The 26,329-nt window shown below is 33.5% G+C and overlaps 2 protein-coding genes and 1 long non-coding RNA gene across 3 annotated transcripts; 1 reads left to right on the forward strand and 2 right to left on the reverse strand.

The window, feature by feature from the left end:
- Positions 1–6,048: 6,048 nt before the first annotated feature.
- Positions 6,049–9,163, reverse strand: LOC120184875 (sugar transport protein 13-like). Its single transcript, XM_039189240.1, has 5 exons — positions 8,957–9,163; positions 8,457–8,779; positions 7,310–7,434; positions 6,852–7,143; positions 6,049–6,762 (listed from the first exon to the last, which is right to left on the reverse strand). The coding sequence occupies exons 1-5, from the start codon at positions 9,090–9,092 to the stop codon at positions 6,049–6,051; spliced, it is 1,590 nt and encodes a 529-aa protein (XP_039045171.1). The 5' UTR covers positions 9,093–9,163.
- Positions 9,164–19,743: 10,580 nt separating this feature from the next.
- Positions 19,744–20,483, forward strand: LOC120184883. Its single transcript, XM_039189246.1, has one exon. The coding sequence runs from the start codon at positions 19,764–19,766 to the stop codon at positions 20,481–20,483; it is 720 nt and encodes a 239-aa protein (XP_039045177.1). The 5' UTR covers positions 19,744–19,763.
- A 1,455-nt stretch (positions 20,484–21,938) lies between these two features.
- Positions 21,939–23,357, reverse strand: LOC120184882. Its single transcript, XR_005522079.1, has 3 exons — positions 23,187–23,357; positions 22,981–23,102; positions 21,939–22,003 (listed from the first exon to the last, which is right to left on the reverse strand). It is a non-coding gene; the product is annotated as an uncharacterized LOC120184882 (long non-coding RNA).
- Between the last annotated feature and the right edge of the window lie 2,972 nt (positions 23,358–26,329).

The raw sequence follows: 26,329 nt of genomic DNA on the forward strand, positions 1-26,329 counted from the left end.
AAGGCTCAAGACCTGTGTAAGGCCCAGAATCAAAGAAAGCCCAGATGAATCAAACCTAATTAGGGTTTCCTCACACATCTTTAGCTGTCACAGATCAAAACCGTTAGATCTGGAGAGATCCAACGGTCCAGATCTAATCTAGAAAGAATCCTAGGGTTCACCAACCTTAGGGACTATTCCGACGCCACCTCAAGATGGTCAACTCCAACGTTTCCACGACGCCTCTGCTTCCAACAGAATGATCCAGAAGAAGCAAGGATAACCGCACACTTCATCATCTATATGGTGAGTCACCATTGTAGATCCGATGACTCACCTAACGAACAGTGTTTTGAGGGCTATAAAAAGCCTTGATTTTCTTGTAAAGAAATAAAACACAATGGCAATAACGGGAAGAGAGCAAGCAACACCAAACGAGCAGCAAACAAATCAAAAGGAGATGAAATCTTACCTTCTTCGAAGCCCAATCGTCGTCGGAAAAGTTGTTTTACCGAAGGTAAAATCTTAGATCTAGGTCGTTTTGAGTTTTTTTTAGGAAAAACAAGGGTGGTTTTGGGTTTAGGGTGTTTTGATCTACGATTTGAGCTATTTTGATTTTTTCTGGTCGTGAATAGTGACCAAAATAGTAAACGACGGTAGTAAATAGTGATCGACGGTGATCGGAATAGCGATCGACCGGTGATCGGAGCTCCCTCCGGCGAGGGAGTTTAGAGAGAAGTGAGAGCTTCTCTCTCCTTAGAGAGAGAAGCAAAATGAACAAATGAGAATTATTAAGGATTTTATGCCTATTTTGGCCTATTTATACCCAAATCAAAACTACGTCGTTTTGGGGAGGGCGTGTGTGTGCAATTTCAAGATTGATAAATATCATTTTGGGGAGGGAATGTGTGTTTTATCTTATACCAGAAGAAAAACAGTTATTTTTTTGAGACGAGATTTAGAAAGTAACGACACTTGTTTTCGCCGAGCAAAATATCGTCTCGACACTTGTGATGAGAATTAACCATTATTTTGAATTTATTGTTTGCTTATGCGAGCTTGTTGTTTATTTTGTTCATCTAGTTCTTTTGTTGTTACAGTTTCTGCTAATATCAATTTTATTCTCATGCTTATGGGACACATTTCAAGGAAAGAGAAAATGCACTTAAATAAGCTTTTGGTTCTATGAACATAGACTTTGCACTAGGAAAGAACAATTTCCACCTCTCATGGGGAATAACATCCTTAATTGGATTTTGAGAGGTGAAATTTGTTCAAATTGCACCAGTCTAGTGATAATGAAGCACAATATTTAGAAGCCTTTAAGGGCACATAATCTGAAAATATTACTAGGGCTAATGGTTTTCTTAACGAAATTGAGAAATGTTTCCCCAAAAACAATAAGGCTTGACATCGTTTTTACTTATTTGATGCCTATAAAGTATAGGGGTCAAGAAAATGCGAGGGAGTACATTATGGATGTGTTTCATATTACTTCAAGACTTAAGGCACTTAAGATCGAATTTTTCTAAAGAATTACTTGTTATTGTGATTTCAGTTTCGCTTCCTATATAGTTTAATTAATTCAAAGAGAGAAATGAACTCTAGATGAGCTCATTTTTCATGGTGTACAAGAGGAAGAAAAGTTGAAGCATAATAATTTTGAAAGTATTCATTTAAAAAGTGCATATAAAGATAAGGGAAAAAAATAAAATCAGAATGTAGTTACTAAGGGTCTAACTCAAAAGAGATAATAATATATTATAAAGGGTTGTTCTCTTTTGTAATAAGTTAGGAAATATGAGGAGAAATTAAATTCTGAAACAGTAAGCAACTACTTTGGTTATTCTACATGATTTAGGGGTTATAAGTTTTATGATCTCATAATTAGGAATAGTTTTAAGATGAGATCTCTAATATTACTTTCGAGGATATTGATTTTGGAGGGAGAATTGGATTATAAATCAATTCTCATTATCACATTTGATGATATCCATGTGTTTATACTTGTTGTTAATTAAGAAGTGAATCTAGAATCTCAATAAAGTTATTTTTGAACAACTCTCCATTTACGATGAAAAATCATTTTGGAAAAACAAACTCAGAGAACAAGTATCATTAAGAAGATCCACGAAATGAGAGAAATAATATTTAGATTATTATGTTTTATTTCTCCAAGAAATAAGGATGACAGTAAAATGATAGAGGATGATCTAATCAACTTTCGTCATATCATAAAAGTTCAGACTCTCATAAGTGATTAATGTCATGGAAGAAGAGTATAAGTTCTATACAAGATAATAAAGTTTAAGAACTTGTCTCATTACCTGAAGGTGCAAAATTAACTGTTTGCAAATGGATATTTAAAACCAAAATAGATGAAAAAGGTGATGTTGACAGGTAGAAGGCATGTTTTGTATCTAAATGATACACTCATGAAGAAGACATTAATTTTATAGAGACTTTCTCTTTGGTTTCATTGAAAGACTTTTTTAGGATAATCATGATACTTGTTGTTCATATTTGATCTTAAGTTACATAAGTTGGATTTCAAAATTGTGTTTCTCAATGGTAATATTGATGAGATGATTTATACAATGCAATTAGAAAAATTGTATCTAATGATGCAAAATTAATGATATGAAAATTAGATAAATCAATTTATGAGTTTAAGTATGACTCTTGTTAATTGTATAATAAATTTTACCAAGTGATTATCTCTTTTGGTTTTGAGATGAATTTAGTTGACAATTGTATATATTATAAGTTCAGTGATAGTAAACCAAATGATACCCCTTATAGCTAAAGGAAACAAGTTTAGTCTTGATCAGTGCCCTAAGGATGATTTTGAAACTAAGGAAATGTAAAAAGGTTCATTATGCTTCAAAATAAATAAAGAATTTAATGTATACTCAAGTTTATACACATTCAGACATAGCGTATGATTTTAGGATATTAAGCATATATTTAACCAATTTGGGTATGGATCGTTGGATAACAGCCAAATTGATTCATACAATACATTTAAGAACAAAATGTTACATGCTCAAATATCGGAGGTACAGTAAATAAGAGATCATTAGGTCTATGGACTCCGATTTATTAGAATATGGATGCAAAATTTTGTCACATGAACTGCTAATTATGGATTGATAAGAGAGACCACTTGAATTATTTTGTGCCAACTAAGTTTCAGTCCTTTATTCCATATATAATAGAAACATCTTAAGTCTAAGTATGTAGACATTATGTTTCTTGTTATTAAAGAAAATTCATAGTGATTATGTGTTTATAGAGGTACAAACTTATACCTGCGTATTTACTAAAGAACTATCAACCAAGGTCTTTCATGAGCACACTACTCATGTGGGTGTAATATCATTTAAGAATATTCAGTTTTTGTGGGAGTTTGTAATATTAGTGCTCGTTTGTTATAGACAAAATTTCAGTTACTTCAGTTTAAGGATATTTATGTTAAAGTTATTTTATGCAGAAATAAAGTTTATTTTGGTTTATCCACTTCGATTTTGGTAAAATTTGATATCACTAATGTTTAAAGAGGACCAATTGGAAATAGACATAAGCGGCTTACATTGCATGTAATTTTCATGCTACGCTTCATGATTGATCTCTGTCATTTGATTGTCTTTGTGTACATGACAATTGATGGGTCTAATCATGATTGATATGGCAAAGACCGCTTTGATCCTATATGGATATAGTTGATGGATGAGATTTTTACATAATACCTATTACATGATAACAAGTTTTAAGCTCATAAGGTTATACATTTATCAGGAAATATATGTTGCCTAAGTGGGAGATTGATGGATTAAAATCCATAATTATGGGAACAATATCTGATTCTTAAATCAGCTATATAAAGGGGTTATGGTCCCTAAGAAATAAATACTTTCGTGTTTACTCTTATCACTGTTAGAGAGTTTATACCTAAGGGAATTGCATCTTCTTGGAAGATCACAACCAAAGAAAGATTCAAAGATTTCAACCAATCAATTAATTCAGGTACGCTTCTACTAATCTAGTATTTGTTTTATTCTTGATGATTTGATATGATTAGATCATGGTTGATTTCATATTTATTATGATTAGATTCTAACACTAGTTGGATGTTGTGTCGATGCTATGTGACCCAGACATGTCCCGAGTGCTCTAGACGAGTAGACTAGCCGAGTAAAGTACCGACACTTTATGACCCAGACCTAACCCGATGTTTAGGGAGATATTGATGCTATGTGACCTAAGTCTTCCTTAAGTGTTGAAGTAAGTAAAGAGGGATGTGAGTTCTACGAGGCTAAGTGACCCCAAACTACAACATGATACTTACTTGTATTGTTCTAGTGTTTGCCATTGTTCATGACATTAAATGTAACATGCTTATATGTTGAATGCATGCAATAAAGTATGGTTATTTATGTGGCATTGAGCTTGTGAGCTCAGCGTATGAAATGTGTTTTCGTGCTTAGGTCCTTCGCTGCCAGTTTCGAGGAGCACATCACCGATTCAGAGCTTTCTAGACTTGATTACCATCAAAGTATGTCTCGAGTATTTAGTGGGCATGTAAAGACCCTTAATTTTATTTGAGTCATAAACTTTGTATTTTGTTTTATTGAACGTATTTTTGGAGACTTTTTTTGGGAGCTCCCCCATAACTGATATACTTATATTTTGTTAATGTATGGTATTCGGATGTTATCATTTCTCACTTGATAAAGATGCTTTAAAAAATGGTTAGCCACTCACGTGGTTCCATGTGACATCATAGTCCATCGACTTTCGGGTCGGATCAGATTAGGGTGTTACAGTTAAGCAATCAGAAAGACGGATATAAAAAAAAAATCTAGCGTATCCTTGGAAACAGAGACAGATTAAAAGCCTAAAGGAGTATGGGAAGATGTTCTTACCAACCATTTGAGCTATGGAGGCTTGAAGAAGGAAAGAAGAAGACTAATAAAGAAGATGGAGAAGAAAGACTATTCGACCATAAAAGCCACACACAAACTTGGTATAAAACCCTAAATATCATCATTGAATTTTAACAACGGTCTAATTTACTTTTGGTCCTTCGCAATTTACCTTTTATGCAAAAATCTCCTTTTATACATTTTTGGGCTTTATTCACAACCAGTTAAACCCACACTTGGCCCAATATCTTTAATTACGAACTCCACGAGACCACATACCTCTTGGGTAAACCCGAAACTATCAGTCTGGAATTTGAGGTGGTAAAATATGAGGACTAATGTGTAAGAACATCAATCCTAAAATAAGATGCATATGATAGAATGCGTATATGACATGGTAATGCATGATATGCAACACATAGTAATCAAAATAAAGATTGGCGTGAATGATATAGGTAATATAAGCATACAAAGCATGAAATAAGTAGAAATGTGTAAGGTAAGTAAAAGTTCCCTCTTCTTTCGTCTTTGTGAGAGAAGATGAACGAGCGAAGAACAAAAGTAGAGCTTGAGCAGGATCACATCACTTTTAATAATATTATTTTTAAAATTGAAATAAATTAGCTATTTATTGACTTCATGCATTTTTATTGAATTAAGATAAAAAATAAATTATAAATTACTTGTTGATGTTAAAACATCGATTAATATTTTTTATCTATATTAAATGAGTTTGTTTAAGTGATAAGCAGCTTGATATCATTTAAGTAGATTTTAAATTTGATCTTTTTTATATAAAAAAATTCTCGTTAAAAAACTCACCTATAATAATCAAACATGTCAATCTCGATTAATTAGGATAAAGCCTTAAGTAATAGGGAGGAAAAAGACATTTTTTGTCTATCAATGTGAGCAAACTCAGCGAAGTGAATAGGGAAAGTTCACAAAGATACTTGCAAGATCTTTTAATTTGAGCTGAAAACTACATTTTCTGCCAAATATTAAAGGACATCTAGCTCAAGTTCACAAAGATTGATTATTTTCATGGCAACCATTATACATCAAATATAAAATGACATTAATTTCATATGGCATATAAGATACAAATATGTCTATTTTCTATCTGCTTAGAATCATGTCCAACTTACAACTGTGAAGTTGGGTCAAAAACATTAGCATGCCCATTTTTCTTTTCAAAACCACCTTTGGTAACCTCTTCTCCATCATATTCATCATTCATGAACCTCTTCCAAAACCAGTGCTGCTTCCACACCCTCTCCGTCATCTCCTCGATCGGGATGTTCTTTGTCTCCGGGATTAGGAACAACGTAAAGATCGACATGACCACAACCCAACCGGAGAAGAACAAGAAGATTCCATACTTGAAATGGCAAAGCATTGATAGGAAAGCCTGGGCTATGACGAAGGTGAAGAGCAAGTTGACACAAACAGTCACACTCTGCCCCGCCGATCGGGTCTCGAGTGGGAATGTTTCACTAGGTATCAGCCAACCGAGAGGACCCCAAGACCACGCGAAGGCCGACACGAATGTACACACCATAACGACTACGAATATTGCGAAACCTTTGTGGAGATCGTCGGAGTGATCCTTGACCTTGAGTCCGAGAATTATAGCTATGATTACTTGGGAGAAAAACATCTGCACACCGGCTTCAAGTAGAAGCACACGCCGGCCTACTTTGTCGACCGAGTAAATCGATATGACCGTAGACAGAACATTGACAGCGCCGGTGATAACAGCGGAGTAAAGTGCAGCATCATTGCCGAATCCCAATGTGTCGAACAAGACCGGGGCATAAAACATGATCGCATTGATACCGGTACATTGTTGGAAGATCTGTTCCATGTAGACACATCAATTAAAATTCACTCATTTTTATGACCCGACGCGACTCGAAACGACATTATTGATCATTATGTTATTACCTGCAAGGCGATTGCGATGACGAGCTGGGGTCGGTTCCTACGTTGAAGGAGATTCCTGAAAGGGTGTTTCACTTGTTTAGCCAGACGACTCGCCTCGACGAGCTCCAGGAACTCAGGGTCGATGTTATCGGTGCCACGAATCTTCCGGAGCACGGCCTTTCCTTGTTCGTGACGACCTCGCTCGATGAGACTGTTGGGACTATCGACGACCAGGAGGGCTCCAACGGTTAGGAGAAGTGCTGGGATGCCGGCCAAACCTAATGATAGCCGCCAACCCCATCCACCTTTGATTCTGTCGTTGCAAAGCAAAGCAATGAATGATTGTGAGATTAGTAGAAATGAAAGAATTATTCACACTACAAGGATTAATGCATTTAAGTTGGGTTTAATTAACTGTTAATCAAACATTAAACACGTAATTAAAGAGTAAAAGAGAGAGAAAAAAATAAGAGATTTACTTAGCAGTGCCGTAGTTGACAAGATTAGCAAAGAGAATTCCAATAGTGACGTTAAGTTGGAACAATATATTTAACCCTCCACGAATCCTCGTAGGTGCTATCTCCGACAGGAACAAGGGCACTGCCTGTATTTCATAAATGACAAACTATATTATATCTCCTTAACAAAATTCAAAGTCTGACCATTAAATTCAAAGTCTGACCATTAAATTTATCTAGCATGTCGGCCTACTAAAAATCATGATGACTCCACTGTTGACATACGTATTAAAATCTACTATATATACTCCCAATCGAGACTGAAAATGAAATGAATTGTTTATAACCAGGAGACTTTCTTCTTCATCATTATCATTTATTTTCTTTCTCTCACCAATTACATTTTTCGTTCAAATCATAAAACGTGAATCGTTAAAGACTGTCGAATTAAACTTATTTTTATCAACGTGTTTATATTTAGATTTAGGGTTTAGGGTTTGTTTTAATTTAAAGATTTAATATTAAGATACACAGAATTTTCTAAACTAAAACTTCCGTAATCTATGTTTAAAATGAAATTAAACCAACGGGGAGCAAAAGAGTGTCACACAACTCACCATCGCATGTGTAAAACGTCAAACCTAATAAATATTAATTTTTGAAGTTTGAAAAGTTAGTGGAAAAGACAACGATTTGGGTTGTGACTAATGCTTAAAGTAATATATTTAAAGTAGAAGGATTGATTGATTAAATTAATTAATCAAATCAAATGTCAGAAGATTTAGCAGTAAAGTTCGTGGAAACGTAAACGAGCTAGATGACGTGGGTGCTAAAGGGATAATTTAAGTGTTCTTATTACCATGCACAACTGAAATTAGTAGCCTTGAAAGGGAACCCTAATGGATGACCAACTGTTTTGAAAAATATAAATTAATTAATTAATTAAATGGTGTTTTTTGAAGGCTATCTCACCTAGATGGACACGTGATCAGTGGATAGATTTTGAAACTGACATAGAAATAATAAATATTTAAAACAGAAAATTTTAAAAGACTTAATTTTACTAACATTAAAACTAATAAGGACCTAATTGGTAATTATCTTCCACGCCTTAATTAGTACGTTCCATGAACTAGTGTATCGAATCTAAGTGCTTTATCGATGTTACCTGATTAGCGAAACCGACACCGCAGCCAAGCAATATCCTGCCGATAATGAGCATGGCGAGGTCTTGAGCGGCGGCGTTAAGGACAACACCGGCGATGAAAAAGAAACCAGCGATCAACATGGTGAGGCGGCGACCGAGCTTCCTGGTAGTGTAGGAGGCGAAAAAAGTGGCCGTTAAGCCTGCCAAATAAAGCGACGAAGTGAACAGCTGCAGGCCTTGGTTATCGTATTTGCAGTAATTCCCTTCGGTTCCTGGGTTTCTGGTCCTATGATAAACCGCCGGGAAGAATTTTTCCAGGAAGTCCGGCATGGACGTTACGCCACCTGCATCAAAACGAATTAATTAATTTATTTTACAAAATAAAACAATTATTATCATTATCATCTCCATGTTTTCTGACGAGTGACAATGAAATATTTTTTTAATATTTTATTGTTGAATGGCCTAATTACATAATACTAATAGTTTCTCATGAACCACGAAACGGAGGAATGAATTACCGGAAACACCGATGTCGTAACCGAACATGAGGCCGCCGGTGGCGGCCATTATACAAGAAATGATGACGATCGGAGTGATCTTTGCCTCGAACTCCACCCCCGCCGGTGGAACCGATGAGAATCCACCCGCCGGCATAGCTTCTATCTGAATATATATCACCTGAAAAAACGAAGCTAAATATCTCTGTCTCTTCTTCTTCTCCTCTATAAAATTGAAGTGGAATATGCAAAGAAGGAAGCAAGGGAGGGCTTATATAGAAGTGGAGAGTGTAAAGCTCGAAACACCTGCAAATTGGATGACGTAGTGGGTTACCACCGTCAGGATCTTTACACGTATTTCTTGACTTGTATCTGTTTTTCTTTATATATATTCTTTCCACGGCTGGTTAGTCAACCGACGGCATTTCTCAAACGTCACCACAGTTCCTAGCAAACAAAGATTTTAAAAAAAGTCTAATCGTACTTAGGGATAAAAATTCTATCCGAATCAGATGAGTTTTAACATAATTCGACTTGATAGGGTTATTTAAAAAAATTTAGGCCGAACCATGTTTAAAGTAAAAGAATTTTTTACTCGACTTGATATGAAATAATAGTATAATTTTCTTTTATAAAGTTAGATATAATTTATACCAGGGGCGGATCTCCATAGAGCCCGGGGTATCCCGGGCAACCCCTCATCCAGGGGTGGACCTCCATGGTGCCCGGGGTATCCCAAGCAACCCCTCCACAAGTGCCACCCCTAATCCAAATGTCACCCCTGGAACTCTTGCAACCTCTGACGAAGACTCCTGGGTCCGCCTCTGATTTATACAATACTCTTTTTCTATAAATTTTCTAATATGTCTCTCTTTTATCAAATAAAAATAAGATGAAATTAAAGATAAAGTTGTTGACGCAACTAAAGTATTCATCGGTGTCGGAAAAACATTAAAGGGATTGACGAAAAATAGGTATTTTTATGGTTCATGTTTAAGCTTATCCTCTAGGTTGGGAAATGCATTTCGGAATTCAAGACCATACAAGTTAAGTTTACTTTCTCGCAGGACGGAGCTCCCGCAAATATTTAATTATGTTTTCGTCCCTGTTTGCTCGGTTCTAAAGAAATTATTATTAATAAATTATTATAAAAAAACCTTTACATTAAGTGTTGTTCTACTTTATATGCTTAAATTCACAAGAAATGTAAGAGAATCACATGTTAATTATTAAGTGTTTTTTTTTTAATTCACCTCACCATTTTTTCTTGCTTTTGGATAAGGTTATTTATCTCACATTAATGCATTATTTTTGTTAATATTTTTGAAAAAAAATATCATTTGCTGATATTTTCTTTAAATATCATAATCAACATCATTAAACATTTTTTATAATAATTTATAATTAATTAATTAATTTCTAGAGTTAATTGCTTCACACGTTTTCAAATTGAGTCACTCATTTTAAATTAGTGTTTGAACTTTAAATATTATAATTTTATCGTCAAATTATGACTATCTTTCTAATTTATTCCTCCCATTATGACCCTTATTCTAAATTGGTAATATTCTTTTAAATCTTTCAATTTCATCCTCAAATCATCTAAATACGTAATTAGTTTCAACCATAATCTAATCTATTTTTTCAAACATATAACAATAGAGTTTGACCTAACGATTTTATTAACAGTGGATGTGATTAAAACAAATTGATAGTTTGGGGTGAAATTGAAATTAGTTTGTGGATTAACTTAAAATGAGGATCATAGTTTTAGGATAAAATTAAAATGTTAAAAAATTTGAGGATTAATTTAAAATGAGTCATAATTTAAGGATGAAATTAGAACGTTTAAAAGATCAAGAATCAATTTAAAAATTAAGATCAATCATCATAAATATTAAACTATTTAATTAGTTTATTTTCAATGAGAGTAAAAAATTATAATTATAGCTAATAAAAATAAATGTTTTTTATTAATCCATGTAAGCATAAGGTATTATATGTTCAAAGATAGCTCTCAATCATTTGATATTAAACGTTCACACCCTAACATAACATTCCTAGAGCATAAATCTAGTACCTCTAGGAATAACAACAGTTTTTTAACCATTAAAATTTCTCGATTCGTGCTCATGATTATATATGTTAAATTATATAATCAATTCGAATATGAATATCCAAAGACCTAAAATCTTAACCTATATTAACTGTGTCAAAATGTCAATTTATAAAATGTTATCTCTCTACGAAGCTCATCAGTTAAAAGACTAATTTCGTAAATTCTAAAATTCAATCAAATTAATTCAATTTTAACTCAACTCGATATGATAAGAATATAAAAAACCGATAATATAAATTTAAAACACTTTGAATTAAAAATAATTCAAACCTAAAACTAATTTAATCCAAAATGATCTAAAATTGCAAAGCTATTTTATGAAATTATTTCTTTCGGTTTATCGTACTTTTGAAATTAGGAAAATCAAGTCTTTTCACCCTCTGATTTTTTATTTGTTTCGGTTTAAATATTTATTTTAAAATTAGACAAATTAAATATGATCTTATTTATTAATATTTATATTTGTCCTCCTAAATTTTATCCCAACTTTGTATCTAATCGAGTTGAATAATTAAACTAAAAATTTAAATTATTTAATTTTTTACGACTCAAAAATTATAAAATTCGGATAAATTGGCATACATTGATTATTCCAAAATTCACCAGACTCTGCCTTATTGACTAATTTGCACGCGAGTAATAATTGTAGAACCGAAAGATCTATGCAAGGGCTTAATGCACTAGATTGTTGAAGCGGATTGATGAAGACATTCACATAATTTTTGTGTCAATGTACTGTTGATTCCTTTTTTTTTTGTACACTGGGTTCTAAGGTTCCGCCTTAATATATTTATACCGACCCGACCCGCGTCGCGTGTTTAATTTTAATGCATGTGTTACGGTAGAAATTTTCGGCGTATATAAAAACTCAAATTTAAGACTTTATTAAAACGATATCAAACTGCGTACCACTTGAACTAATCCCGTCGATGACAATGTACTGTTGATTAGATAACATATCAAACATATACAAAAAATGTGGTTGAAATCCACCCAGATGACACATGCATGTTTCCCATGAACCACGAAAGTTTGCAGATATCTTACACTTCATATGGAAAAAGATAAGTGGCTGCTCATTACAATATATTATGATAACGATAAATGGAAAATGATAGTGAAATACAAGAGATATTAATATTTTATATGAAAAATTTAAAATAAGAAAAATCATGAGTTGGTAAAAAAAAGATGATACGCGTTAAAGTTTGATAAAAATTGTCAAGTTTAAGGGTTGATTTGATAAAAATGTCAATTTGAAGGGTTAATTTGTGCAATAAAGCTTTTAAAAAAATTGTCAAGTCGGTTTCATCCTGTTCATAAGACACCTCTGGTTGATTATCGAACTTTTACTTAATTTATTTTAGATAAGATAAGGGAGAAAACTTTTTTAACGCCAAAAAGAAAACTGATTCACGAGAAAGTAAAAGCATTGAGATCGGATTACGATTAGGGATGGGCATAGGCCTGAACCTGATATGTTCCGACCCGATTAGACTCGATCGGATTGATTTTTTTATAAAAAAGTTAAGTTGGGGTCGGATCTGATTTTTTTAAAGGTGATGTTTAGGTATGGTCAGATCTAGGTTTAGAGTGAAAAATATATGACCTTACCAGAAAAAAAATATATATAATTTTAACTTATATTTTTAAGAATAATTACAATAATATCTCTCTATATATTATTTTTTTTCAATTAAATCATTGTTTTTATTAAATAAAAATAATAATTTTATTATTATTTCGGGTTCGAATTTTATCTCAAAAAATCAGATCTAGTTAAGGGTATATATTTTTCAGGTCAGGTCGGGTGAATGATGTAAAATTTTTGAATCAGGTCAGGCGAAACCCAACCTATGCTTAGGATTGGGGAAGCTAAAAAGCATGCATGCATGCATATATTGCTTAGCCACTTAATTGTTGGGTTAAATTCTTTTTCTTATATTACACGTAAGTTGTAGAATTAGTCTTATATTCAGGGCCGGCTCTAATGGGGACCACCGCTCAGGACCCTAATTTTTTATATTTACAGTTAGACCCCTCAAGTTTTTACATTTATAATTAGAGTCCTTAATTTTTATAATTTCATAAAATGTTTAGTTTTTGACCCTCTTTTTCCATTTCTCTTATTTATTCATTAAATTTTGAATTAAATCTAATGATTTTTTCTCTCTTTTTTCAAACCTTACTCTTCAATTTATCAAATATTCTTTAATTTTTTGTCTTCTTCAATCTCAATCTAACAATAAAATAATATACAATTCTTTTTATTTATTTATTATTTAAAACCGAGCTATGTATCATACATGCATTCAATCCTTTTTATATTTATTCTCTTTTAGATGAATTTAAGGTGTTTTCTTAATAAAATAATAAAAATAATATATTTTCATAAAATTTAATCATTTTTCTATGATTTATTTATGTAATATTAAATTAATTGTTCAAAGTAATGAAATATACTTTCATTTTATAAAGGTATTTTTTTTAGTTTTCGCCCAGGCCCCGGAAATATCCGAGACGACTATGCTTATATTATTTATAAATTATGAAATTAACATTTTTATAATAGTTTAACTATTTTATTATTTTAAAACTGTTAACTAACTGTTAATAGTTTATCTTTTAAACTTTATTATTTTTAATTATTAACGAACTGTTAATGTTTTATTGATGTGATATAATAATATTGAAAATATATTTAAAACCGATAGTTTTTAGTTTACAATATTTTTATTTTGTAAATTAACCTCCATGTGATATAATAAAATTGAGGATGTTTATGTTTCTGCCTTCTTATGATTTGTTTATATATTTATTTAATATAAAATTTGTTTTTAGTTTAATTTATAAAAAAGTATTTAATAAAAAAAATTATAAATTTTTTTTACTTTTTTTAAAAGCTTTTTTACTTTCAATTTTTATTTTACTTTTCTTTTAAAATGATAAGTATGATTTCTATTATACTTGACTAAGTTTTTCATAGCCAAAGGGTAAAGCGATGACTCAATTTAAAAGCACTTAATACCCTTCAGGTTACATTCTTAGTTTTCTGGAATCAATGATTGATAATCAATCATCCCTTTATAATCAAAATGCTTTCAAATCAAGAAGAGCTTGTTGGCTTGTTAGTTGTTTCGATTAACAGTTGGGAGGAAGGATCGACTTGTAGCACATTTGACTTCTTGAGAACACATTTAGCAGCGGTTCACTATTAGGAAATGAGATCGGATTGGTTTCTCAACGAGACACTATCCGATTCGAATTTGTTCAAAGCTTTTAAATAGAGTGGCGCTAATAACGATTGTCGCGATTAGTCTACATAAAGACTTCTAATCAAAGATTTTTTTGGATTGTCGGTTCAATTGATAGAAAAAAAAACAAGTTATAGGGATTGAACCCTATAGACTGTAACCGGCATAAATCCGAAGTGAAAAATCTATTTCAATTATCGATGGAATTTGAGGCAAAATGAAAGGCAGAGGCTGATTTTTACAATTAGAATTTCAATTCAATTTTACTTTCTTTTATTTTTACTTTCTTTATTTTTAATCAAACAAAACTCCCCCTATTTCTATTTTCTTTTGCAATTCACGCCTTGCCTTGGAACAAGACCAATTTATTGGTTTTACTTTCTTTTATTTTTACTTTCTTTATTTTTAATCAAACAAAACTCCCCCTATTTCTATTTTCTTTTGCAATTCACGCCTTGCCTTGGAACAAGACCAATTTATTGGCAAATACGATACTATCTGCGGATCGATCCTTACTCTCTCTATAATATCTATTCTATTTTATTTTTATTGAGATTTGAGTTATTTTATTTGGCAATTAGAACGATGCGTTGCCATTCATAGTAAATAAGGAATAGTCATATTTACTTTGCTCATATCCAGCACTCAAAAGAGCTTCAATCAGCTTCAAATTCCATTGTCTAGAAGATTTTTTCAACTCATATAGGAATTTTTACAACCTACATGGAGACAAATTTTTCATAGCAAAAATCGAAGCAATCCCTAATCACGTATGTCAAAAATAGTTTTATTAGAATTTGCAACATGAAAGGGCATGTCTAAAGGAAGAACAGACCCAACAGACTGAAGTACTAACTGAATGAAAAACATTGCATTGTTTACCAGAAAGATAATGAGCAACTCCTTTACATGATTCAAAAAAAGTCCCTTAGACTTTCTACCAATCCCCATGATCATGCCATTGGATGATACTTTCTACCAATCCCCATGATCATGCCATTGGATGATCTAATATGTGTTACCAATTCAGATTGACCAGGCATATGCATAAAATGAGGTTTAGGAAATGAAATAGGATATACCAAGCTTTTGAAATCAGATATGATGTGGTCTGTAGCCCTGTATCTAAAATCCAAAGCAGTAAAGATTCAATAGCAAGTAAATCACAAGCAACAGTACCTGTAAGATTCACACTGAAAGCTAAAGTGGGTGCCTTATTCAACAAACTCAAGATTTGATTATGTTGTTCGATTGCAAAAGTAAACACCATTGAGGCAGAAACAACAGGTACAAAACTAGAGTCTGAATTCAAAAAGTCTGTTGACTCACTATTCAATGCCATCGCTGTTGGAGTCTTCTTCTCGGTGAATCTGAAGTCAGAAGGGAACTTTATCGGCCTATAATAATTTTCCTTTCGATGTCCTCTAATTTTGCAATACTCACAGACGCTTGAAAAACGCTTTTGATCCGTCCCTCTTGAAGCATTAGAAAGACTGGAAAACATGACAGAAGAATCAGTTGAACCCTCAGACAGTATGTGTTGTGATTCCTCTTGAGCAATGATAGAATAAGCCTGATATACTGCGGGCAGAGGTTTCATAGTCAAGGTTTGGCTTCTAATCGCTGAATAGGTTTCATTCAACCCCATCAAGAACTGAAAGGGCCTTTGGTGTGTGACGTGAGAATAATTTTGTTGGGCAATTTCACAATCACACGAGGTAAAAGAAACTAAAGCGGTGTACTCATCCCACTAGAGCTTTAAGCGAGTATAATAGACAAAAACAAAAGATTCACCTTGGAGAAGAGTTGCTATCGACCGATGGAGGAAGAAAACCCTAGAACCATGGATTTTGTCAAAGCGTTCCTTCATATCCTTCCCAACAGTAGTTGAACCTGATGCAAAAACAATCCTAGCTGATAAGTCTTGACTCACTAAGTTAAGAATCCACGAAAGAACAATCACATTGCACCTTTCCCACTGCAAATGGAATGCCAAATCATATTGCTATCTGCGATAATCTCCATCCACAAAACCGAGCTTGTTCTTCATGAGAAGTGCAATTTTCATAGAGCGGCTCCATATATTATAGTTTTTTTAATGAGCACAAGTTGAATAAAAAATTATCGAACTTAACAATAGCGAGTCAATTTAAACACTAGCCAAATAATTTTGAAGTCTAGTCGAATATTATTCAACTCGATTCATCCAGAAATATCCACCGAATTTTTTGATGGGATTGTCAACCAGGCTGTGTTGCCTGAGCCGACTGACAAAGCGTATTAAGGAAAGCCTCCATTAATAAGGACAATCAATGATGTTTTGGTGTCAAAGTTAGTTAAGCCAACTGATTGGAGTCAAAGACTCATTGGGGGGGGGGGTCCTATCTGCTTCGGGTACTCGGTAATCGACACACACTGAGTTAAATAATTTAATAGTCGCATTGGTATTGTGCATGAAACAGCTAAGCTTTGTGATGAAGTCTATACTAGTATGGTCCCCCACTCTTTTGCAGGGTTTAGATTATGCACATTGGCTTTCATGCTTTAGGGCTTGGAGTGTGCCCTTGATCAATTGAATTTCCCCACAAATCACCAAATGAGTTGATGGTCCCCATTATCTCCCTCTCTTTCAAAATGGGCCTCATTGAAGATGCTACTAAATTCTTGTCCTTTGACCTTTTCCTCTTTGTCCCCAACTCCAATAATTAACCCTCTCATACTTTTAAACACTATTCGATTGGAGTAGGGAGGAATCGAGAAAGTTTTAGGGTAATCTTTCACTCTAAAAAGCTTTAATATACTTCTTAAAAGTTTGCACTTCCTAACACAAAACTCTGCATCCATCCTTGGATTCAAGTATATGTAATCGCATTGAAACTTACATAACACGAATTATCAATTAAACCAACTTCGTGATTTGATTTAACATTATAATTGAAGTGATAAAATTGTTGTCCATTGTAATAATAGTTTAATTAGTCTAAGTGGTATCATACTCACGGGCAGAATTAGGATTAAATTTTGAAGGAAACAAATTATTTATATATGAATTTATTCAGTTTCTAGAAGGTAATTAAGTCTCAAAAATAAAGGGTTGAAGCTTAATTTCACTGGTTGAATTGGGAGGGGTTGGATTATATATTAACCTTAAAGATTAAGGACCAACGAAAGTCACAACAAGAATCAAATAATTAACCTTAATTTAGGGGATGTTTGATAAAATAAAATGATTAAGCGCTGAATAATTCAATGGTCTGAATGATTCAAAGGCTCTGTATGAATTGACTCTGAATGTGACATGTTGTTTGATAATGGTTCTGAATATACAATCTGAATTATGAATATTTTCATTTTTACCTTTATAATGAATTATTATATTATAAGATATGATTGTTTAATAATACAACATGTGAAAAAATTGATATTATGATAAAATATCTGGTGCTTAATGATTTATAATGTACTTTAATGTTGAATCATTCAGCAGTGTTTTGTTGTTTCATTCAACATAATCTTCATTCAGAGGTGAGAATCAAAACGCTGAATGTTGAACGGTTCAACATTCAACGCTGAATTATTCCATTCAGAAGTAAACAAACGGCCCCTTAGATTATAAACCACATGTTAAGTATAGGTTGTTTGTTTCAAGGTGTGGGTAAGCTTTAAACATTATTGTCTCCCTCTCTTTTTTTATCATAGATTAATCATAATTAAAGCACAATAATGTTAATTATTATCTGTCTGGATTTAATTAAGAGATGTGCAAATCTTGGAACAAGCTTTTCACTAGCTGGACATGATCATGTTTGACATCTGTCAATTTTTTTTGTTTTGATGATGAAAATGCCCTTGGGTGAAAGGGATTTTAACTAAATATACCAAATGGGTCAAGCTATTTGAAGGGGTACATTGGTCAGTGGGATAATCATCACATGGAATGAAATTTACAGTCATGTGATCACATGCTTAAGATGAGTCAAAGGGAACTAAGCATTTTCTTTATATTTGCTTCACTTATCCAAATAATTAATTGGAATTCTATAATGTCACTACAGCTAAAAAGATAAGCATATTACATATATTTAAAAAATCCTTGTTCCCTACCCTTATTTGGCTTTTTTGGCCCAATAAGGATAACGTGTTTTTTATTTAGTTCATTAGAGCAAGTAAAAATTTATTTTGGGATCTACGATATTTTTTACAGTGTTATTGGAACTCTTATCATAGATCCCAAAATAAATTTTACTTACCCTAATAGGCTAAATAAAAAAACTCATTTACCTTACTGGTCAATTTTCCCTCTTAATGTGATACTTAAAAGATATTTTTCGAGAAGGAAATATAATTATTAATTAAGTGATGACATTAATAGCGAGTTAAGGCTTTTTCTCCTCATGAATCAAGTGATTTTAGTGGTTAAAGGGATATTTATTGTTTTTAGAGGTTGTAAGTTTGAACATGATATCTGGAGGAGTATTTGAGCGTTCATTGTCAAATAGTTAAGAGCCTTTTTTTGTTACAAAAAAAATTTAGGTAAGGGGTAGCCCCCAATCCAAGGTCAGGACATACCTAAGACCCAATTGGGATTTATATAGGAATTTACAGATTATCCACCAAGAGTGACAGTAGTAGGATTTGAACTTGACCTTATAAGCTCAAATTCCTGACAACCACTTATACCAACACTCATTGACAAAAGTCTTTTTAACATATATTACGTTTGTAATCTCCCAAGACTAACAATTTTTTTTCTTACCCCATTCTAATTCTTAATATATTATCTAACAATTTCTTTCAAAATGTTTTATATAATAATTAACAATAAATTAATTTATAAAAATATTAAATTAACAGAACTTTTAATCAAAGAAAGACATCGATTTTTTTATTAAAAATCCAAAAAGAAAAAAGTTCAACTTATTTTAAAAAATGTTGTATTTTTTTGGTATAAAAAGGAAAGGAAAAGTCCTTTTTGTCCTTACTAAATGTAAAGCGTAGTGTCCATGTGATGCTTTCAATATACTAAACAGCAAATTAGCTCACTTGTTACGGCTTCACCAGACCACATTAGCTTTTATAATCTCACCGTCCACTCAACAAATTGAACAATAACAGAACCGAGTATATAATTAATTGAGTTAATTCCATCCTACATCCCCGGATTATGATTCATATTCTAAATTGATCAATAAATATTCCAACTGAACCTTCGACCTAGATAATCTTTCGATTAAGTCCAAAGCTGACGATTAAATCAAAGGAATAAATAATGCTCTAGTTTAAGGATGCTGTTGGAATATTTTTCTATTTAGGGATCAATTTAGAATTTAGCCTATAGTTTGGGGACATAATCATAATTAAACATTGAGTTATTCATAAAGAACATTTTCCTTCCACCTCTATAAATCACAAATCCCATGCATAGCTCATCAGGCACAGCTCCAACCTTCAAAAAATGGCGCTGGAAGCTGTTCAAGCAAGCTCTGGAAATAGCATAGAACCGAATTCGAGTCCGAGGATTTCGTTCTCGGTCGATTTCCTCGACGAAACCAACTTCATATCCATCAATCCACATTCTCAAAATGAGGAGATGGATGCCCAGAAGGAGAAAGATAAAGCAAGAGTTGCAGACTTCGAGTTCCTTTCAAGAAAAGTGAGCAGCCACGCCATGTTGACGGCTGACGAGCTCTTCTTTGAAGGGAAGCTGCTCCCCTTTTGGCAAACGCAGCATTCCGAGAAGCTCAAACAAATCAGCCTTAGAAAGACCAAAGAGGAAGAAGATGATGATGATGAGGTGGTGAGGGCGGAAGAGGTTATAAACAAGGATGAGAGTAATAGTAGTAGTAGCATGAGTTGGTTCGTCGACGACAACCCGTCTCCGAGGCCACCGAAATGCACCGTTTTGTGGAAGGAGTTGCTGAGACTGAAGAAGCAACGGACTGCGTCGTTGTCGTCGTCGTCTTCGAGTTTGTTGGCCAACATAGCTGCATCTGAAGAAGGGAAACAAGGGTCTCGGAATAGATCAGATAACAGGCATGTGAAGAGGATAAAGAAAGGGTTGGAAAGAAAAAGATCATCAAGCATAAGAATCAGGCCTATGATTAATGTTCCCATTTGTACACAAGTCAAAAGCAGTGCACTGCCTCCTATGTTTCCTCTTAAGAAAGGAAGGTAGCCATAGCTGAGTTGAGTTGAGTTTGATCTGAAAATCTAGGCTTCTTCTCCAATATTTTACATTTGTTTTTAAATTTTTCAAATTTTTTCTGCTCCTTTTCTTCTATGATGGATGGAAGCTCAGATGTATTACAATTTACAATGTAAATGTTTACTGGAATTTACTCTGTTTTTTTCCAACTTGTTTTACACTTTCATCAGGCACCAATGTATTATCAGCTAGCAAAATGAGCAGTCATTTTACAGGACAACCACATGAAAAGATGTAGAGTTCTATGAATTTTCAGGATCCGACCCTGAAAGATCAGCCAAAGAGGGGAAAAGAGAAAAGCCTGATGCATGGGGCTAACAGCAATGAATTATTTTTGGGAAGGAAGAAAGGGTCTGAAAAGGCAAAATGGGTTCTGAAAAGGATCTGAATATATTTAAAAAAAAATATGGGGTAGTTTAGTGCATCTGATCTAAGGCACATAGCACCCAAGTATGTCACTCACAATTTCAAAAGATTCTCAATTTGTCCTCGTGTTGTTTCCAACGGGTTTCACAAGTAAATGAACCTTGACCGACAGGTAAGGTAAAGGCCATCTAAAATTTTAAAAGAATTAGACAGAGGACTCTTTTTACCAAAACAAATACATAATGGATTGTAATTCTGTTAAATGTGTTAAATCTTATATAACACAAATTATTAAAGTGTAGAGATTCACCACCGGTGTTAGTTCAAGTTGTAAGAAATTTGATATCATTTAAGTAGGTATCGAGTTCAAGTCTCTATGTATGCATAAAATCTCCGTTGGAAGACACACCCACCAAAACTAGATGTGTGATGTGAGTCAGTTTTGATTAGTCATAACGAAACCTTAGAACCAGAATGACAATAAAAAAATTAAAAATTCATAACACCTTGAATATAATTACAACATAAAAGGGTAAAGTACACCAGATATCACTAACTATGATCAAATGATAATTTTGATTATTGAACTTTTAAAAGTTACAAAAATGATCAATAAATTTATCGCATTGTTATAAAATAATCATTGCGATTGTTATAATAAGTATAAAAGTTCCATATTATATTACAAATAAGTGCCTAAAGTGTAACCCCTTATACCCAACCTATGCGTTACGGATTACAATAAAAATTTACAAAATAATTTTCTCACTTTAAAAAAAATCATAACTTCTTAAAAAAATGGTTATGTTAGCAAAATTCAAATCAGATAGTATAAAATAAAAAATATCGCAAATTAATTAAAATACTAGTAATATGTAAATAAATAACTTCATTCATTAAAGGTAAAAGTAAATAAGCAATACACCACTATATCAAAATACTAGGCATATGACACCAAAATAAAGGCAATTCTAAATATTGAAACATTACAATAAAAATTTTTGTACGGAATGTGTTGATCCTCCAAGTGTTGGGACTGGGTACCTATCCAAAATATCTTAAAAGAAAAAGATAGGGGAGTGAGCTAGGGAGATCAGTATGTTCCAATAAGTGCAATATAAAACCTACAAAAGAATTTGAAAAACAATTCAATAAAGTATTATGAAAATATCAGTAAATTTATTTAAAACAGATATCTACCCTCCACCCGTACACCATTTGAAATACCCCAGAACAGACATCCATAAGGACTTATCCTAGAACCTTAGGATATATGAGTCCAATGTGGAATATCATAACAGAAAGGAATTACATGTAGTTGAACTTCAGAGTCTCCAAACATCTACCCAGACAATACCCAATAAAACAGTTTCAGCCAGTACTAATATTATCAGAAGTCATAAATAAGATATTTTACAATAAGAGTAATCCTGAGAATAAGTACCAAACAATCAGAAATTTCAGATAAGTAAAAATAGAACTCATGAAAATAAGTAAATAGAATCATGCTTTCAAAATCAGTTAAAACATATATATATATATATATATAGTACACAAGGAACACACATCGCAAAACGGGTCAGTCTAGAAAATCTACTAAGCACCAGTCTCGCTATGATAAAAAGTAGCACACGATCCTAAATCAGATCAGAACAGGATTATTATTAGAATAACGCACTAAATAGAGCATTTAACTAAGTTGCAGAAATATGTGAAATCACGACTTATGCGGCCGGACGGATCGAGAAGAACTAGTTTGAATAGCCGAACGATCGGGCAAAACACGAGTACCTATCATAACCAAAGTCATAAATCAATCTTTGCCATTTTCCTCATTTTTCCGCAACCAATTTAATTAATATAACTATGCAATTTCAAGTTCAAGGGTCAATTCGGAAGCTTTAGGGTTAAAATTTGACAAAACAAATTTCAGATTAGGATTCATGACGTCGAAAAAATGAAATATGGCATTTTTGAAAAAGTTTATTTTTTTATAAAAGTCAATAATCAACTTGGTCAAAGTCAATGGTTAAAGTCAACAGGTAAACTCGGTTTGGTCTTTGTTTACTTGACTGACTCTATCAAAGTTGACTCTGTTAACTCGATCGAGTTGACTTAGATTTCCAGAAGATTCGCAGGGACAAAGGCCACGCATCGCGGAGGCGCATGGCAGCACGTGTGGAGGGTGACAGGGACATGGACAACAGAAGAACGCTCGGAAGACTGTCAAACATGAAAATCAGTTACAACACCACCAAAATCAACCAAGATTTGGCTGAAATTAAATATAAAGCAACCAAAGCTTACCTCCAATGGTGGTCGTTGGAAACAACGGCGGGAAGGGACAAAACTGATTGGGTTTTTGTCGGAACAGGGCAGGGAACCTAACGGCGATGGCGGTGAGGTGAACAGAAATCGAGATCAGCACGAAATCGACAAAACCTTATGGAGAACCTTTGTTTTCCGACGAATATTCAATGCGATCTCCACAGCGAACACGGACACTGTGGTGAGGGCGGTACACGACACGACAAACAGAGGCAACAGAATCGATAGTGGAAAGGACGACGAGATTTTAAAAAAAAAAATTAGGATTTTGGTTCAAGTTTAGCAAAGAGCTATTTGGTTTTAGGATTTAAAATCCCAATCGAACTGTTTTAAAAAATATTTTTACAATAAACTAACACAAACATGACCTGAGCCTAGTGGTTCAAATCCCTTCAACCACACTTTAAAAAAAATCTCACCATTTCCTTTTTTTTCCTTTGCTGACGGATGATGGTCAATCCACGCTTATGTCCCTGAACTTTCAAGAAAATTCTAAAATTCTCTTAAAACTTCAAAAATTCATAATTTGGTCCCAAAAATTAATTAAATAAAATGATATTCAAATTGAATAAAAATTGAGGTGTGACATAAAATATATCATCTTTTTCATTTAAGTACCTAAAGTGTTTTTTTTCAAAGTACTTAAAGTTTCATTTTGGTCAAACTAGGCACCTAAAATATATTTGTATGATAATTTATGTACCTAAAGTATTCAATCTTTTTCATCTAATTTCTAAAAGTTTGACACGTAACATTAATCAAAGAATACTTTCTGTACTTATTTATGATATAAGCCCAAATTTAATGATCATTTTGTGATAGTTCGATAAATTTAATGACTATTTTGTAGCTTTTGAAAGTTCAATGACCAAAACAATCATTTAAGAATAGCTCAATGACCTGTGATATACTTCACCAAAAACCAGTAAAAGCACACCACCATACATGATTTTTTCGGTCTATTTTTCACTAGAGAAAATCGCCTCAGTGACCAAAAAAAAGTTATAATATACGATTTTAACCAACTTTTTTTGGATTTGCCAAAATGACCAACAAAATCGCAACGCGAAATAAAAATCGCAACGCGATCCCCAGAATCGCAAATCAGTTTCCAGAATCGCAACGCGATTCTTGAAAATCGCGATGCGATAGTACAAATTCGCATTGCGATTTTCCATAATCGCAACGCGAATATGAAAATCGCAACGCGAACACATAAATCGCAACGCGTATCCGTAAATCGCAACGTGTATCCGTAAATCGCAACGCGTATGGGTAAATCGCAATGCGTATCCGTATATCGCAACGCGTATCCGTAAATCGCAACGCGTATCCGTAAACCGCAACGTGTATCCGTAAATCGCAACGCGTATCCGTAAATCGCAATGCGTATCCGTAAATCGCAACGCGTATCCGTAAATCGCAACGATAATCCGTAAATCGCAACGCGTATCCGTAAATCGCAACGATAATCCGTAAATCGCAACGAGAATCTGTAAATCGCAACGATAATCCGTAAATCGCAACGAGAATCTGTAAATCACAACACTGAAATTTTGGGTATATAACACTGAAATCATAAACTAAATCCCTAAATCGCAACTCATTCCATCTCCATCTATCACTCTCTCCGGCGACATCCGTTCCTATATCCAACGACATCCTTCCCCATCCGGCAACAGGTCTTAGTTTCGCATCTCGTTTGTTTAGTTACAACCATGAAATCATCTAATGTTGATCATGTTTGGATAGATTTGTGTTTTGGAGGGTCATGGGATAATGTTAATGGTGTTTTACAATATATGCCTTTACCCATAAATCTTCAACTAAAATTGTCTTTACAAAAGTTAACTTATGAAACTCTAATGCTACGTGTTTCAAATAAATTGAATTTAGAGCCCCTAAGTGGATTTAGGCTATCTTATCAGAGAAATGGTAAAGTTTATTTGTTAACCGACAATGAAGATGTTGAACGATTCATTGCTTACATTAGTGTTTCACAAGATGATGTTACATTGTATGTTGTTGAACCTAGAAGTAGTATTGTTGGGTCAGTAGCGGGTAGTAATCAACTAAGTTTTTCTCAAAACCCACAACCTTTCTCTAATCCAAATCCCAATCAACTTTCAGCACCAAATTCCGGTTTTCGTATTGACCAGTTAGACGATGATGAGCCAACAGAAAAAATTGTGAGTACTAGTCAGTATTCGAAATTTGGTCTTGGTCAATATCCGGACTTTGATATTGGTCAATACACGGATTTTGATGATGTTTCAGAAGAAGAAACAGACCATGCGTGTAATGATATTGATATTGGTCAATACCCGAATTTTGATGATGAAACAGCCGTTGCCGAAGAATGTAATGTTGATGATAATGAGGAGGAAGTTACGACTGTGAATGAACATGTTGAACATCCATTCTGTAATTCATATAATCCTGAAGAAGAAAAAGAAGAAGAAAAAGTCCCGAAGAAAAGAAAATGCCACGGGCGTATAACTGGAATATGCCAGAATTACTTCAGATACCGGAAGAAGAGTTGATAAAGAAAGCAGTTGATTGTTACACAAAAGTTATTCGTATCAAGAAAGATGATTGTTTTGATACAAAGGAAGACTTGAAGATAGCTTTATATACGAAATGTGTGGAAGATGGCTATCAACTAAAAGTTAACAAATCAAGCAAAGATCGTTTCGAAACAAGGTGTATGATTGACAAAAACTGTACGTGGCGTATGATTGCAAAGAGAATAAAGATTGCAAAATGTTTCAAGTTAGGACTTTTATTGATAAACATACATGTTCAAGAACCCAAGTTTTTCCTCACCATAGACAGGCAAACAAAAAGGTGTTGGGTGGTTTTCTGGCTGAGTTAATGTTTTGAATGGCAGGGTATATCGGGGACATGAAATTATGACTGACATGAATGCTCGGTTCAAGATTAGTATATCATATTCTCAAGCTTGGAGAGCCAAATGTTATGCCTTGGAATTGTTGAGGGGGTCGCCAGAAGCATCGTTTGCCCAACTGCCGGCTTATTGTCACAATTTAAAGCTGAAAAATCCTGGGTCGGTAACTCATATCAAAACAGATAGAGATGGACGCTTTGAGTTGCTGTTTATC

Source organism: Hibiscus syriacus, unplaced genomic scaffold (assembly GCF_006381635.1).
Source record: "Hibiscus syriacus cultivar Baekdansim isolate YM2019G1 unplaced genomic scaffold, ASM638163v2 tig00112960_pilon, whole genome shotgun sequence".
Classification (NCBI taxonomy): Eukaryota; Viridiplantae; Streptophyta; class Magnoliopsida; order Malvales; family Malvaceae; genus Hibiscus; species Hibiscus syriacus.

Coding starts and splice junctions, on each gene's coding strand:
- LOC120184875 (XM_039189240.1), bottom strand. CDS start 9,092: ATGCCGGCGGGTGGATTCTCATCGGTTCCACCGGCGGGGGTGGAGTTC. Junction 8,780..8,956: donor TTACGACATCGGTGTTTCCG/GTAATTCATTCC, acceptor GTTTTGATGCAG/GTGGCGTAACGTCCATGCCG. Junction 6,763..6,851: donor TCATCGCAATCGCCTTGCAG/GTAATAACATAA, acceptor TACATGGAACAG/ATCTTCCAACAATGTACCGG.
- LOC120184883 (XM_039189246.1), top strand. CDS start 19,764: ATGGCGCTGGAAGCTGTTCAAGCAAGCTCTGGAAATAGCATAGAACCG.